At 42.3% G+C, this 17,899-nt stretch overlaps 1 protein-coding gene across 3 annotated transcripts in view; it reads left to right on the top strand.

Moving 5' to 3' along the window:
* Positions 1–14,576, top strand: part of gfm2 (GTP dependent ribosome recycling factor mitochondrial 2) — a 60,398-nt gene extending 45,822 nt beyond the window's left edge. For all 3 annotated transcript variants that reach the window (XM_078563845.1, XM_078563837.1, XM_078563852.1), the window contains 8 exons: positions 1,390–1,489; positions 4,595–4,775; positions 4,873–4,949; positions 5,707–5,845; positions 6,876–7,061; positions 7,225–7,340; positions 12,295–12,477; positions 14,009–14,576. In XM_078563845.1, coding sequence (XP_078419971.1) covers positions 1,390–1,489; positions 4,595–4,775; positions 4,873–4,949; positions 5,707–5,845; positions 6,876–7,061; positions 7,225–7,340; positions 12,295–12,477; positions 14,009–14,137 — 1,111 coding nt within the window. In that variant the 3' untranslated portion in view covers positions 14,138–14,576. The remainder of the gene's footprint in view (positions 1–1,389; positions 1,490–4,594; positions 4,776–4,872; positions 4,950–5,706; positions 5,846–6,875; positions 7,062–7,224; positions 7,341–12,294; positions 12,478–14,008) is intronic.
* The last annotated feature ends 3,323 nt before the right edge of the window (positions 14,577–17,899 follow it).

Raw genomic sequence — 17,899 nt, forward strand, 5'->3', positions numbered from 1 at the left:
GCAGTCCTTTTTTAATGGTTCTAAATAAAAATGTAATTGAACTGTTAATATGTTTAAGTCTTACAGTTACAAACAGGATTGTAGTTGAGTCCAGCACCAGACGCCAAAGCTATAAGTACATACAAACTGAGACCTTGGCTGGGCCTATTTCAGAATCTATATCAATCATTTGTCTTTTATAAGCACCCTGTTACCCAGAATGAAGCTTGAGCAATGTTATCTGCAGAAATACAGCACTTTAAACCGAGGAAAGACTAAGGCCCCTATTTAAGAGCAGTCTTCATATTACAGGTTGGCTTTGAGATTGGTGGAGGGGATGGCGGGGGTGGGGGCTTCAGATTTCAGGGGTGGGGAGGAAAGGGATGGTCATCTGATCATGCAGATTAGCTTGTGGCCACAGAGGGAAGGGAAGCACTGTCATTCCTCTTGACCCACAGTCACTGCTGGAAAAACACTTATCAGCTGGATCGGACTGTTTCCGCTGCCAGGCTTCCTGGACCCTAGGAAACGCGGCCCACACCTGCTAAATTTAAAGGTCGGTTAAAAATCTAAGGCACGTGGCCTTGTTAGCATATTTAAATTACTGACTCAGGACCAAGTTCGTTGTCCGCCCCCAACCCTCCTTTATTAAACAGGAAGTAGTCACGTTCGCAACAGGTTGGGGTGATTTTTCAGAATTTAACTCCGGCCTGTCCTGGCCTGGGCCAAAATTCAGGACATCAACTCAGGAAATCGGGGCATTATGTTCATTCAATATCAGATAGATGAGCAAGACAAACATGAAGAAGTTCTGTATATTAAATTGTATCCGGTATTTTTCTAATTTATTCTTTCATAGATGTGGGTGGCGCTGGCAAGGCCACCATTTGTTGCCCATCCCTAATTACCCCTGAACTAAGTGGCCTGCTAGGCCATTTCGGAGGGTAGTTAACAATCAACCACATTGTTGTGGGTCTGGAGTCACATGTAAGCCAGACCAGGTAAGGATGGCAGATTTCATTTCCCAAAGGGCATTATTGAACCAAATGAGTTTTTACGACAATTGATGCTAATTTAATGGTCACCATTACAGAGGCTCACTTTCAATTCCAGCTTCTATCAATTGAACTTAAATTCCACCAGCTGCTGTGGTGGGATTCGAGCCCATGTCCCCAGACAATTAGCCTGGGCTTCTGGATTATTAGTCCAGTGGCATTACCATTATGCCTCCATCTCCCCCCCCAATTATGTTATACATCAATCATATTTCATTGTTTGTAATATTTATCTGTAAATAGCGAGCACTTTGGGTCCATTAACTGCACGTGAGCTTTTAAATCACAAAGGTGCTTTGTGAAAAACTAGCATTTTTTTTAACCAAGATTATTATTGCTTGTTTGGCCTATGCAGGGAACGAATGAGTCGCCTTTTATTGCCATTTGCTGACCAGCAAATCGAGATCCCTGCACTACAGGCTGGAAATATTGCACTCACTGTGGGACTTAAAAAGGTGGGAGCAATGTACTGTACACTTACATTTGCTGTAACAATGAATCTAGAAATCTGCCTATTTCCTTCTTTAACTTATTCAGTGACTTGGCCTCTACAGCCTTCTGTGGTGGAGAATTCCACAGGTTCACCACCCTCTGAGTGAAGAAGTTTCTCCTCATCTCAGTCCTAAATGGTCTACCCCATATCCTGAGATTGTTCTAGATCCCCCAGCCAGAGGAAACATCATCCCTACATCCAGTCTGTCCAGCCCTCTCAGAACTTTATACGTTTCAATGAGATCCCCTCTCATTCTTCTAAACTCCAATGAATACAGGCCTAGTCAACCCAATCTCTCCTCATACGACAACCCTGCCATCCTGGGAATCCGTCTGGTGAACCTTCACTGCACTCCCTCTATGGCAAGTATATCCTTTCTTTGGTAAGAGGATCAAAAGTGCACACAGTACTCCAGATGTGGTCTCACCAAGGCCCTGCACAGCTGCGGTAAGATATCCTTGCTCCTGTACTCAAGTCCTCTTGCAATGAAGGCCAACATACCATTTGCCTTCTTAACTGCTTGCTGTACCTGCATGCTTGTTTTCAGTGATTGGTGTACAAGGACATCCAGGTCCCTTTGTACATCAACATTTCACAATCTATCACCATTCAAATAATACTCTGCCATTCTGTTTTTCCTACCAAAGTGGATAACTTCACACTTCTCCACGCTGTACTGCACCTGCCATGTATTTGCCCACTCGCTCAACTTGTCTAAATTGTCTTGAAGCCTCTTAACATCCTCCTCACCACTCACATTCCCACCTAGTTTTGTGTCATCAGCAAACTTGAAAATATTACATTTGGTTCTCTCATCCAAATTATTGATATATGTTGTGAATAGCTGGGGCCCAAGCAGTGATCCCTGCGGTATCCTACTAGTCACCGCCTGCCATTTCGAGAAAGACCCATTCATTCCTACTCTTTGTTTCCTGCCTGCTAATCAATTATCAATCTATGCCAATATATTACCCCCAATCCCATGTGCTTTAATTTGGCGCACTAACCTTTTATGTGGGACTTTATCAAAAGCTTTCTAAAAATCCAAAAACCACATCCACTGGTTCTCCCTTATCTATTCTACAAGTTATGTCCTCAAAAAGCTCCATAGGTTTGTCAAACATGATTTCCCTTTCATAAATCCATGTTGACTTTGTCTAATCCCATTGATATTTTCTAAGTGTTCTGTTATCACATCCTTTATAATAGACTCTAGCATTTTCCTTACTACTGATGTTAGGCCAACTGGCCTGTAATTCCCTGCTTTCTCCCTCCCTCCTTCTTTAAATAGTGGGGCACCCTCCAATCTGCCGGGACTGTTCCAGAATCTACAGAATTTTGGAAGATGGCAACCAACGCATCCACTATTTCCATGGCCACCTCCGGATGTAGATTATCAGGCCCTGGGGATTTATTGGCTTTCGGTCCCATTAATTTTTCCAGCTCTGTTTTTTAAGTGATACTAATTTCCTTTAATTCCTCCTTCTCACTAGACCCTCGATTCCCTAGCATTTCTGGAGGCGAGACTTCCGCCCCTCACTTAGGAAGAAGTCCCGCCTCAGAGAGCTGTTGGCCAATCTGATTGGCTGGCAGCTCCGTAGGCCCTGCAGTGTCAGAAGTTGCAGTGAGCAGGACTGGGACTGCATGCAGCCTCCAGAGCCTAAATCTCAGGAGTCCAAGACCAGCTAAGCGTGGGGGTCTCAGGGTGGGGTGGGAGGGGAAGCCCGGGGGACGGGCAGAGGGGAGGGCGGGGTTGTTGGTGGAGAGACTGGGTGGAGGGTGCACTGGTGTCAGGGGACGGGGGGGGGCACCTGATGTTAATAGGAGGCTGCTGGTGGAGCTGCTCTCCCCCGGCCTGAGGCCTGAACAGGGTTCCTTTTTGGGCTTCCCCCTGCTCCTGAACTCCTCCCGTCAGAGCCTGAAAATTGGGACTGGGTGGGAAACAGCCCTAAAATGGTCAATAATTGGCCACTTACAGTCCTCAACTGGGGCAAGGGTGGGCATGCTGGCTTAGACCTTGCCTGTCACAGCGGAAAATTGCAGAAAGGTCAGGGTGGACAGGAACCTGGTGGGAAGGCCATCCGAAAAATTTTACAGCCACCCCCCACCTACAAACCCGCCAGAAGTGGAATATAAAATTCTGCCCAATGAGTTGTTATACCTTGTTCTTGTTTTTGGTTCCTAGCTCACTCCTCAGTATTACTCACTCTGAATATCACCCAAGAAAAGAATAAATAGTCACGGACATGAAGGTGTCTTAAATTCTGTCTCATGTTTGGTCAGTGGGTGATGAACTGTTTTGGAGGGAAAGTGAAGTCTGAGTTAATGTTTTTCCTGTAGAAATATTGAAATGGGGGAGAAAGCTAAATACAATAGGGTGCAGTTTCCACAGGGGATCCCCATCTCCTGCTGTAACCTTGGTGGGAGCCTGGAGAAACAGTAGAAGCAGTCATTGACGCATTTTTTTGGGGTTTCCCATTGATTTTTGAAGTGTGAGATCAGAATCCTCATAGAAATTCCAGGCAAACCTATATATATTTGGCCCAGGTTAACATCTTATACACAGTAACTTGTAAATTTTCCTTCATAATTGTTTACAGACCTATGGAGATTGTCATTTCACAGTTTCCCTTGCTATAATGAGCTTTTCCACTGATGTCAGTTGACACCAGTTATCAGATTAAATCAGCAAAGGTTTGGATACCAATGGGGAGGCACCAAAGTTTCCAGCTATGGTTCTGTGCAAAGTTGCATACAAAAGACTATCACAAGTAGAGATCACACAATGTGAATGTAGAGTAAAGGGTTAACATCAGAAGCATTCAAGATGCTGATGTAATAATGACAACAGATCACATGACCAAGAGGTCTGGGAGGAGGAGAAGGTCCAAGCTGGCATTGAGGTCCAGGTGTGTAAACACTTGCTGTAAATAAAAAGTAATAGGTTTGAGAAACCACAGACTCAAGCAGCATACCTTGGGAGAATAGACAATCCCCAAAACCCTGGTCTAGACCCTGACCACACAACGAAACATGAATATTTGAAATATTTTTTCATTGCTCTCAGACAGCAACTGGTGACACAATAGTTTCATCAAAGTCATCGGCAGCAGCTGCAGCCTGCCGAGCAGGGAAGGAATCTGGGAAAAAACACGAAGAGCAGGAAGATCCAGTGTTGGCTGCAGTTGAGATTCCAGAGCCAGTCTTCTTTTGCACAATTGAGCCACCATCTATGGCGAAACAACCAGGTGCAGTACATTACAATGTGTATTATTAATATCCAAGTAATGAGACTACATTTTGCAGATTCTTACAATATTTGCTGTAACTTGTTTTTGCATATAGATCTGGACTATGCTCTTACCTGCCTCCAGCGGGAAGATCCCAGTTTAAAGGTGAAGATTGACCCGGATTCTGGTCAGGTGATGTATAACCTTGTGCTCACTGATTATACCTTTTTGCTTTACCATGTGATTTTGTGCTTATCTTTTTGAAACTTGGAGGCTGTATTTGTGGTACTTCTGTAGATAACAGGTTAACTTCATTTGATCAAATTTTTATGTATGGGTCCGATTAGAGATCCGATTAGAATTCCAGCTACGACAAAGACATGGTGCACAGCTGATGTCCTGTACTATCACTGTGCTGAAATATTATGGTATCAAAGATCCTTTTTAGAGCCTTGCTATTTAAATTGACAATGCAGAGGAACAAAAAATGTCCTCATTGACTGAATCTCTCTCTCTATCTGTGAACCATTTCCTTTTGAGAAGCTTGCAATCAATCCATAATATAGCAAGTTGACACTTCAGTGCATTCTGCATCACACTGTACCTTCCTTTCATCATCCCCACCATTTGCACTTGCACTTTTTCTTCACAATCAGAAGTGCTACTTAGTTTAATTTGGAAAGGCTATTTTTGTGGGGTTGGTGGTGGATAGATGAGTGCATAAAACCATTTATAGTATAATGTAAAATGAAGAATATTGTCTAGATAGATGAATACACAGAACAGTAGTGAACAATCTTTATTTTACTCGATAAAAATACAAATTAATTAATAGTAAGAACACAGGAGCAGGAATAAGCCAATCAGCCCCTCAAGCCTGTTTGCCATTCAGTTAGATTAACTCAATTTACTCCCCAAAATATCAGTTGACTGTTATCTGCTTTGATAGACTATCTTATGTGGAATGGGTGAGCTGCACATTGAGATAATCCACGATCGAATCAAGAGAGAGTATGGAATTGAGGCATATCTCGGACCCCTCCAGGTGGCCTACAGAGAAACTATAATGCAGTCTGCTAGTTCAAGTGGTAAGTTCTTAATGCGCTGGAATATTCAATCTATTTAGTGCCATTGAAGACATTCCCTAAGTGAGATATTTTGGTTCACATTTTCCATTAAAATCACACCAGTTCCCAGATAGAAGCAGAGTCCTTTTCAAATGCTGCTCCATTGACTGCTCACATAGCCCTGTTGCTTCCAGTATTTCCCACCAGAAGTGTAATGAGCTGTATAATACATCCACCCAGAAATAGGCAGGTATGTTATAATTGCTCATAAATAATAATAACACACCACACAATAAATTTCCTTACTCATACTAGCTGCAAAGTATACCTGCTTGTTTCTAGCATACAGCATTGTTCTGGGCGGAGGGAAATTTAAAGAGTTGGATTGACTGTGCTGCAATCAATTCCATTCTACAGCCAAGTGGACTGGCTAGCAGAGGCTATGGAGCTGACCGCCAAATACAAATGAACCTGGCTATGGAATATTATCCCAGAATCCAGTGCCCATCTTTGCACTGACAGAAGTTGCAGCTTGGCAGGGATTCATTGGGATTCTGCAATGTACAGAAAATGTTGATCTTCATCTTTCCAGTGTAGAGGCCAAAGATTAAACCAGTTGCAACAGCTACAAAGAAAGTCACATGAAATCACAACAAATTTCAATCAAAATAATTTCAAAGAATACCAGTATATTGGTTCAAGCCTCACTTCAGAGATTTGAGCACATAATCCAGGCTGACACTTCAGTACAGTCCATTTTAAAGGTGCTGTCTTTTGTATTAGGCATTAAACCATAGCCTCATCCTCCTGCTCAAATTGTTGTAAAACAACCCATAGCACTATTTGAAGAAGAGCACGGAAGTTCTCTCACTGTCCTGGCCACCAATACATCACAACTAACATCACTTAAACAGATAATCTGGTCATTTATTTCATTTGTCTTTATGGGACGTGGCTATGTGCACATTGGTTACCCTGTTAACTTCTAAACAAATGACTACACATCTGAGGACTATATGAACACTCTAATGCAAGTTGCTTCTTTCTTTAGATACACTGGACAGAACAATAGGGGAGAAACGTAACCTGGTAACGGCTGAGCTTTCTGTCCATCCATGGCTCGGAGAAGGGACAATGTCAGCGCCTCTCATTGAGATTTCAGATCAGCTAATTGAGCAACTTTCTAAAGAAACACTGCATGCTGTAGAAAATGGAATCAGAAACTCGTGTCTGCAAGGTGCCAAATTATATGTCTAATCTTTATCATTGAAGTGTATTCATTTCTGTTAGATTTATTTCACTTATTTGCATAGCTGACGAACTCTCCACATTCTGTAAGTCACAAAATGTGAAGCCTGAAACAAATGGCAATTAAATCCATTTGCCTCTTTTTGTTGTAGGCCCTCTGTTGAGATTCCCCGTTCAGGATGTGGTGGTTGCACTGGAGTCTCTAAGTGTACATCCTGGAACATCCATGGCAATGATTTCAGCATGTGTGTCACGTGGCGTGCAGAAGGTAAGGCCTTGGGAAGTCCATCCTAAATACTGTCACTGTAACACACAGCTGTTTTTGCAGACAGTGTCAGATAGCTGCGTGTTTACAGCGTTATAATCTGATTGAAATGTTCAAAGAACATCATAATCCGGAAGGGTAGTTAATAATGGCTATCTGGACTCTGAAATTAAATTGATGCCTTGGAAGTGCTCCAGGATTTCTGTTATCTCCATTATTTATTCTAGTGGTGGTCTTGGTGCACGGCTGTAGTATTGAGCCATTGATGGTGCAATTGCCCATTAACACTCGCTGAATTTGCACTGAATCTTTGATGTTTTACTGAAAATCTGTTGAATAAGAATCTGTACTGAGCCTGGAGCAGAATGACAAACAAGTGTTGTAGTGGTAAACATCAGCCATAGTTTTCAGTACTTCTGACGTGCTGGAGGGCATCTCGAAGCACTTTATGTTAGGAGGAAAATAAACTGGTACATTGAGCCCGAGAGAAAGAATGGAAAATGGAGAGTTTACCGTGGAGAACTGAAGACACACTGAAAAAGGCTTTTGAGTTAGTCCTTGAGGAAGGGAATGTGGATATGATGGTGTTCCTACCACATTGCTGCTCTTGTCCTTTTTGGTTGGTGGTGGCCTTAAGAAAGGGAAGCGCTATTTAACCTTGACGACTTGTTACCGTTCATCCTGTAGACACAGTAAGGTACAGCCACTGGTGATGGAGGAGGTGTCTATTCAGTTGAGTGGCAGGAGCATTGAACAGAGAAAACTGCTCTCTTCAGGTTGGTGTCAAGCTTCTTGCTTATAGCAGTTGAACCCATCTGGATTAGTGGTGAGTCATTTGTCACACTCCTGACTTTGAGCCTTTTATATGGTGGCGAGGTTTTGAGAGTTAGGAGATGAAGCAATCATTGCAGAGTACCCAGTTTCTATCCAGTTCTTGGAACTGTAGTGCTGGGGTGGCTGATGCAGTTAAGTTGTTAATAAATGGAGACCACCCCCCTGCCCCCAACCTCCATGGTGATAGGAAACTCAGCAATGATCATCCTGTTGAAGGTTAGGGGGAGATGGCTGGGTTTTTCCTTGTTTGTGCTGGTCATTACCTGGTACTTAGTTGCTTGCCACTTGTCAGCCCAAATCTGAAAGTTATCCAAGCCCCTACTATAGGTTTACACTGGCTGCTTTATTGTAAGAGGAATTGTGAATGAAGCTGACACTAAAATCAACAGCAGAATATGCACTCCTGGTGTTATGATGGAGAGAAGGTCTTTTCTGAAACAGGTAATAGGACAATAATTTATTTTTTTTTGGATTGGACGTAACTGGAGAATTTTCCACATTGTTGCGTAGATGCTAGCATCATAGCTGTACTGGAGCAGCTTAGCTAAGGAAATGTTGTGACAGCTTGAAGGTTTTCAGGACCCATAACTTTTGCTGTGCCCACTGTATTCTAAACCACCTAAGGAGCATAGTCACTGGCTAGTCTTCAGACAACTGAAAAGCATGGGTTTGAATCCTCATTTGGTGAACAGGTAGATACCAGGGGCTCCACATGTCAAGTGTAGTGGGCAGCACAACTTGCCATTAGATGAGTGAGTGCATTGTGCTGAATTTTCCACTTCCACTAGTGTGTACCGTGCATCCAGTTATTTTTTCACTGGAGCTCTGCTAATGACAACACAAATTTGGTTGCAAACAGCACATTTCTATTTGAGGTCTAACAGGTAGGGAGAAAAGAACTTGTTCCCGCCTTTTGAAGTAGGGGCAACCTACTGCCAGGCTACTCCCAGTGCCACTGTGAAATCAGCTGCAAAGAGGCACATGGGTGGAATGACTTGCCCCTGTTTTCTCCCTGTAAGAAAGGCCCTTGCTTTTTCTGACCACGTCCTCATATTTGATTTCAACACACTGATGATCATTGGTGAACCACATCCTGTTGCTTTGTGACGCAGTATATTGAGGCTCTAATACATTGCTAAAAATAGGAACTTAAAAATCCTGCAGTTTTCACAAAGCCTTGAGTGTAAAAAGGAGCTTGAAAACTTGATTGGCAATGAAACTGCATTCATCCTGCTTTATTTATCTGATCTGCTTACAAAGACTCCATGTTATTTGGCTCAATCATCTCTATCCATTTGTGTTGGGTATGAGTAGCTGTAACTAAACTAGCCAGTGCTTCCGGCGTGGAAGGAGATCATTTGTTTAATTTAGAAGCTCATTATCAAACAGCCAATGCAAAAAATCAACCAAAAAGCAAATGAAGACCTAATGGGATAAGCTCACGGATCTTGCAGTCCCAGCAAAGCATCATGTTCAAGGGCAGCCTGATCTGCAATTTGGGCTCTCACATTGTTACCCTGATTAAAAAGCTGGTATCAGTAAGGGTGTCCATAAGCTGTCAGATCGTCGTAAAAACCCAGCTTTTTAGGGAAGGAAACTTGCTGTCCTTACTCAGTTTGACCTATATGTGTGATGCCAGTTCCACAACAACACCTGCCCTCAGGAGTTATCTATCAAGGCATTCAATTGTATCAAACCACTTGCACCAGTTCAAGGGTGGTGCCCATGCCCACCCCACCCCTGCATTCCTTCCCCAGATGATCCAGGGTAACTAGAGATCAGAAATAAATGCTGGCCATGCTGTGATGCCCACATTCCAAGAATGAATTAAAATAAAGTTCTTTCACTCAGACTGCCTTCGAGTGCGACTCCCCACGAGGAGTGTGAGATCAGTGAATTTACCCTTCTATTGTGGGTATATATCTGACAGATACAGCAGAAAAAAGGAAGAGAAAAATAAAAACAAAACTAAACACAAATAAAGTACTGACGGAAGATGGAATCTCCTGAAGAGGTGTTCCAGATAAATAATCTGACAATCCATGAAAGTTTAAAAAAAAATTCCATGCCCACCTAGGTGGAATAGATTGCTATTGAGGAAAAAAAAGTAAAGTATGGTAAGTATATCAAAGGATATGAACATTAAGGTATTTCCTGACTGGCTCCTTACAAGGCAGTTACCTAACACACTCTGATTTCCTGACTGAAGGAGATTTAGCCATGAGCAAACCATTTCCCAATTTCTGATTTTAAAAGTGAGCCTGTAGTCAACTGTAGCTGGAAACACTCTGTGTTTATATATAGGATTAAAAAATCTGAATTCAGTTTATTGATTTCACTTCTCATTCATTCTTGTGGTAGCGTTTACCAGGGGCCGAATGGCCTACTCCTGCTTCAGATTTGTATATTAGTATGTAAAACAAAATTCCACGGCCACAATTTGAAGCCAAAGTAACAATGAGACGAATGGGGCTTACTGTTACTTAAGTGTAAGTGGTAAAGCTGCTTCCGGCAAGGGGCGATGCACCATTAAACTCTAATATCCAAAAGTTGCTGCCTAATTTGTATTGCTGCACTGTTAGTTTAACAAAAAGGACACTTCACTATCTGTTTCATCATTGAAATGTGTTGAACAGTGTGAAATTACTGAGTTTGAGCAATAGTTACAAACTAAGCTCACCACACAGTTAAGTCTTGTCCATTTTGTTTGAAGTGCACTTTTAATAATGTGCTAAGTCCTTAATTCTGTCAAACAACCTCTCTGGGTGAAAATTAACTGTTACAAATGTGGGGTCTCATTCCTTCAGGTTTTAATTATTTTTTTGTCAGGTTTTAAAAATGTAACATCTAAAATGATATCTTCTGTTACTTCTCCTTATTGCCCCCCTTTTCCTTTCTTAATCCAATTTTTCTTTCCCACTCCATTTCTTTTTCTATACTTGATTGGACATTGAATTCACCCCCTCTAACTGACACTTCCTTTCTCTGTCCGTGTGCTGTTAAATTCTTAATCCTTCAGCCTGATTTGTTAAGGAGATACACAGTTGTTTGCCCTGTTCACCCAGGTCCCAGATGCCCTGTTTCCCTTTGTAGCATCATTATCAGCTCACACTTTCAGCAACTTGCCACGCAAAAGATTTAAAAATCTAAACAGACAAATCTGACTAATAGCAGGGCTTCTGACGTCATCGGCTATGAAAGATTATAGTCCAACAAAATAAATTTGAAGCTAAATGTAATTTAGAATAATAATGAATAGCTCCAAACAATAGAACTTTATTTCCAAACTGTACCTCATAATTTATGCTCATTAAATTCTGCTCACCTATCATATCTGACCTAAGTTGACTTCTGGTCCTCCTAAAATTTAAAATTATGATCCTGTTATTTATATCATGACCTCCCGTAGCCCTATCTCTGTAACTTCCTCTAGATGTAAAACCATCCTCCAAACTCTATGTTCATTTGACTCCAGCCTCCTTTACTTCCCTCCCTCACTTTTATCACTATTGACAGCCATGCCCTCAGCTCCCTTCATACCGGTATCTGGAACTTTCAACCTACACCGTGCTTTCCCTTCACCTCCTTCTACTCCTTTAAGACTCCTTCCTCACCTCCCCCCAATCTTAAAAGCCACCTCTTTGACAGAGCTTTTTGGTTGCCCCTTCTAACCTTTCTTACTTTGACTCAGCGTCCCTTTCCACTCAAACCTCAATGAAGGACCTTGGAATATGTTCTACCCAAATGGTGATATATGAATACAAATTGTTGTTGATGACTAATTGAATTAAATTGCAGTCAATTAAAAACAACCTTCAAGGTTTTGAGTTTAGTGTAAATTGAGATCCAAAGGCAATTAACATTGAGGCAAGAGTTTTCTCTGTCATGTTATTTAATCTTTACTTCACCAGTGTAACCAGGCTAGATTTTTTATAGTTTATGAATATTTACATTTTTGTTTGACTGCAGGTCTACTGGGTGACATAATCTCCTCATTAAAACTGTACAACATGATCTGGATTTTAAAAAAAAATGAGGCTTGATAATCAAATTCTAGATGTTTTTTCAATTCTAAAGCCTGAATTTACTATTGGTCAAAATTACACTGTTCCTTTATGTTTAGGCATTGAAACAGGCTCGAAGCCAGGTGCTGGAACCTGTGATGAACCTGGAAATCACAGTGGATGAGGATTATCTCAGTGTGGTGCTGGCAGATTTGGCTCAGCGAAGAGGAAGGATCCGAGAAATTCAAAACCGGCAGGACAGCCGAGTCGCACTGGCTTCTGCTCCACTCGCAGAAATGATGGTAAGCTATGAGCACCAAACAGCAATTCAGCTCCACCTCCAACTGAGCATTTGAAGGGATTTATGGATGGTTGGACCAGGATTTTTACACTGTAAGCTCAGCAGTTGCAGTGAAGAGAAGTGTCAATTGTTCTAGATAGTTCTGAACAGCATGAGCAAACTAAAAGCGATTTTGATGTTAAAAATTTGTTTTCTGATGGATTCCCGTGAGATAGTTTCCTTGAGTATTTTTCAATGACATTCTGATTTTCTCCTGAAGGTAACAGTCTTGCAATGTCGAGCTTGAAGAACGACTTTTATCTGGACATATGAGCCATATGTAAACAAAACTAAAGGAGATTTTCAGTACAATTGAGGATTTTATACAACCTTGTTGGAGCACAAGCTGGTTCATCAGCAGTGCAGTGAACTGGTTTCCTCAATTTTCCATTGTTAGTTTATTTGAATAATTTATTCATAGCTGTCTGCACAGCTTTGACCTTCTGTAAAAAAACAACCCTAATGGAGAAAGGGGAAAATCTGGCCAACAGATCCAAATTAAAGGGATAGGTACATTTAAAGGTAAGAGGGGTGTGTGTGGAGATGGTATGGTTTTAACCTTTATCAAACTTCAAAATTGATTTTCAATATTTGTCAGCCTTGGTCAAGGCAGGGGAAATGTGGCAAGCAGAAGTGAACTGGAAAGAAACCCATTGTGGGGCAGGGGAGGTCACAAAACCAATCTTCTGAGCAATTGAAGTTGGGTAGCACCCGACCTGCATTAGGTAGCTGCAAGGGCGGTTATCCTATTTAACATTGCAGGATGCCCTCCGACTCAGTTGCAGCTCACCATTCCTGGCTGCTTGTGAAAACCAGATTCCACTCTAAACCTGATATCCATCTGATCTGCAGGTAAAAAAAAAACAGCAAGTAATCTGGCAAAGAAAGTCTACCCAACAGTACTGTATATTTAATAGATGGCTCAAGATTGCATCCCTTAAACTGTTGCTTGTTATCTGTTCACGTTTACTGCAGACCCATACAACCTTCTAGCTCTTTCGGTTTATGTGCTGGATACCCATACGTCAGTAAGACGTAAGCCTTCAACATGCACCATACACACCTCTTCTGAGACCTACCTGAGGGCCGCTACCAGCAAGCTGCCTGGGTAGGTGTGTAGGCGTATGTAACTCTTTGGAATTAGGCCTACCTGTTTCTGGACAGGGATAGCTCCTTGCACCCAGTTTATTCCACCCGAGCAGCGCGCACAAGTTTTTACCTCATAGTCTACTACTAAATTCAAAGAGATTTCACACTCATAATCACTAAGTGTCAACTTCAAATATATTTGTGATTCATTGTATAAGACTGTTTAAATTATGAAATGATGGAATTGTGACAAATCATTTTAAGATGAACATTATTTTTGATTGAAGAATTATGTTAACATTATAAATGATTTTTGTGTTCTATAACCCATTCTTAGCTTTCCCAGCCCTTTTAATGCTGTACATTTTCTGATGGATCAAAACTTCTTTGTGAATTGGTTGCAGGGTTACTCAACTGCGCTTCGCACTTTGACTTCAGGCAATGCTACTTTCACTCTGGAGTTGTCCAGTTACGAGGCAATGACTCCACAAGATCAAAATATGCTTTTCAATAAGGTGGCAGGTGTGGTGTAAAGTCCCATACAACTTGTGAAGTTGACCACGTGGCTGGTGGAAGTTTGAGACCGAACTCTAAGGGTGAGATTTTTCCTTGAAACAGAAAATAATCCACCTGCAGTATGATGAGAATGTGTAAATTCCAGGTGTGAATCAAGGTATTCATGGGATGTTCCCCAGATCCTGTGGAAACAGAAAGGACTCATCCTCCTTGGGACATCATTTCTGACCAGAGCAGTCAGCACATAGTCCAAAATCTACAAAGTCCCAATATATGCTCAAGAAAATCATTGGTAAGAAGACTGTCTGTAAAATGGCCTCTCTGGTTTGTAGGATTGCAAACTCCGAGTAAAGCATTCTGGGAGTTTTTTTTCAACCCTGAATGTGATGACATCATTCATCGACATTTGACCTGTCATTTCCAGACCTGTGCACAATAAAGCCATTTTTTATTTGAGTGTGGGACTCTGAGTCATATCTCAGCGGAAAGCTTTCTAAGTTTGGCTTTTAGGCCTTTGTAATCAATGCAGTGTTTCTAGCCCAGCTGGAAGCAGGGTCCCGGGAGCCGCTAATGCTTTCTAGGCTGGGCTAGACTGGTGGGTATAACTTTTCTAGGCAGGCAGGGGCAGCTGGAAGTTCAGACAGTTGCCCTTAATCGCTCAGTTCTTTACCTCCTGGCTGGGCTGGCTCCTTCGTTCTCTAATTTCTCTGTCTCAGTCTCGACTCGAGGTCAGGTCGACTTGAGGCTCGCTTGCTTTCAAGCTCAATGCCAGCCACCAGCGGGGAAGAACTGGGCAGGATAACAAACAGCGACACTGTGAGCGAGGTACGCATGCGCGGCTGTGAGGTAAATGCTCATCACGCTGCTGCCTGCAACGCAATCATCCATTATCGTTCAGTTAAATGGACTCTGTGGCCGCTGGGAGTCGATTAATGGAATCCTATCATTTTAAAGTATTCCAGACTGTTTTTAATAGCTGCCAGGATATTGAGGGCAAACCTGGTAGTCTCCCGGCCATTCCAGGAGGGTGGGCAGCCCTACTGGTTTTGTGTGTATTGTTTGAAATTGTGAGGCAGATCGCTCTGGTGCTTCTTTGTCTGAATTGAATGATCCACTAAGATGATTACTTAAACTTTTTAATGCCATTAAGTTTATATGCCAAGGAGTTCCATTAAAATGAAATATGGGCATCATTGGAAATGTCCCATATTATTGCAAAACACAAGTTGCACTGCACAGTTGTGTGGTGGGGGGCGGAGGGGAGAATGATAACTGCAGTAGACTTTGGGGTTAGCAATATAAGGCATATTGAACCTACATTTAAAGGGTCAGTAAGTTGGCACCGCTCCCCCTCTTCAGGCCTCAGATACTTGGCTAACTTAGGTCTTGGGTCAGTTGGAGGATGAACTAGGGCCTAAATTTAATTCAAGCTTATCTTCGGTGCACTTCTGCCTCCATTTCCACTGGCTTTGCTCTCTGCTGGTGCTGCATTGTTAGCTGACATAGCTGGGGTTCTTTCACTGATTTTTCAACAGAGAATATGCTTAGGATCATCTGCTATCCCTTTACCGAATTCTGGGCAACACTGAAGCTGGGCATAATGGTGGACATGTCATGCACTGCAACTGTCTCACTTTTTTTCACATCTCTCTGTTTTGCCACAATGTTCAATACATCCACCCGCCAATGTATTTTTGGTCATTTGACCAATGGCAATCCTAATGTAAGGACAGCCTCTTTGCTGCTGGCATCCAACTTTGCCACGGTGGCACAGGAGATTTCATAGACTTTTACAGCATAATAGGCCATTTGGTCCATCATATCTGTGCTGGCTCCTTGAAAGAGCTGTCCAATTAATCCCACGCACCCGCTCTTTCCTCATGGCTCCTCAAATTCCTCTCCTTCAGATTTTTATCCAATTCCTTTTTGAAAATTTCTACTGCATCTGCGTTCATTTTTTAAAAAGCAGCAAACCTACACAATCACAGACTAGGTTGCCAGATATTTTAAAAAAATATTCAGTCTTATTCACAGTTCAGAGGCTGCAGCAAATCTCCACCAACATTGAGATCAGTTATGCATCTTTCTGGTGGGTGGAAAGCTGTTCATGTCAAAGAGGCACGTCAGTGAGAAAAACCTTAGATTTGACCTAATCTGAATATTAGTCAACACCCTCATCTCCCTAAATCAGAGTGCAATATGAGAAAATGCTGCACTGGATAGGTCTAATTTATCTTGTATTTATTTTAGAGGGGCTGCTTACTCCTGTAAATCTGAAGCTTTTTCAGAAATGTAGCGATTACAAAGCCTCATTTTCCACATGAAAAATAGGGCATCAGTTTGAAGCTAGGAATTACAGGAAATTATACCTGGGGCCACTCGGCTCCTGACCTCATTACAGCCTTGGTCCAAACATAGACAGAAGAGTCGGATTCCAGAAGTGAGGTGAGAGTGACTGCCCTTGACATCAAGGCTGCATTTGACTGAGTGTAGCATCAAGGAGTCCTAGTAAAATTAAAGCCAGTGGGAATCAGAGGGAAAACTCTCCACTGGTGGAGCCTTACCGAGCACAAAGGAAGATGTTTGTGGTTGTTGGAGGCCAATAATCTCAACTTAAGGACGTCACTGCAAGAGTTCCTCAGGGTAGTGTCCTATACCCAACCTTCTTCAGCTGTTTCATCAATGACCTTCCCTCCATCATAAGGTCAGAAGTGGGGATATTAGCTGATGTTTGAGCAGTGTTCCATTGAGTTGAGTATTATTCGCAATTCCTCAGATAATGAAACAGTCCATACCTACATGCTGTAAGAGCTGGATACCATTCAGGCTTGGGCTGATAAGTGACAGGTAACAATTACGTCACAAGTGCCAGGCAATGATCATCTCCAACAAGAGAGACTCTAACCATCTCCCCTTGAAGTTCAATGGCATAACCATCACTAAATCCCCCACTATCAGCATCCTGGAGATCACCATTGACCAGAAACTGAACTGGCTCAGCCATATAAATATTGTGGTTATAAGAGCAGGTCAGAGGCTGGGAATTTTGTGATGAGTAATTCATCTCCTGACTCCCCAAAGCCTGTGCATCATCTACAAGGCACGGGTTAAGAGTGTGATTGAATACTCTCCACTTATCTGGATGAGTGCAGCTCCAACAATACTCAAGAAACTCAACACCATTCAGGACAAAGCAGCCCGCTTGATTGGCACCCCATCCACCACCTTAAACATTCACTCCCTCCATCACCAGTGCATAGTGGCAGCAGTGTGTACCATTGACAAGATGCACTGCAGCAACTCGCTAAGGCTTCTTCAACAAATCACCTAGAAAGACAAGGGCAGCAGAGGCATGGGAACACCACACCTGCAAGTTCCCCTCCAGATTGCACACTATCCTGATCTGGAACTATATATCACTGTTGCTGGGTAGAAATCTTGGAACTCCCTTCTTAACAGCACTGTGGGTGTAAATACACCACATGGCTTACCGCCCCTTTCTCAAGGGCAATTAGGGATGGACAATAAATGCTGGCATAGCCAGGCATGCTCACATCCCATGAATGAATTATAAAAAAAAGATACAAAGTGAAGAATCAGCTGTTTAACTATCTGTCCATCCCATCTAAACTACATTCAGCTTTAATTTTGAAAAGATTAAAACATAGTGGGCAGGGTGGGTAGTAAAATGCTTTTCTCACTGTTTTCCAAGGGTTTTGAAAACTCTTCCACAGAGGTTTCAGCGGATGAACAAGAGAACCCTCATGAAAGTTCACCCC

This window comes from Cetorhinus maximus, chromosome 2, assembly GCF_964194155.1.
Source record: "Cetorhinus maximus chromosome 2, sCetMax3.hap1.1, whole genome shotgun sequence".
NCBI classification, from domain to species: Eukaryota; Metazoa; Chordata; class Chondrichthyes; order Lamniformes; family Cetorhinidae; genus Cetorhinus; species Cetorhinus maximus.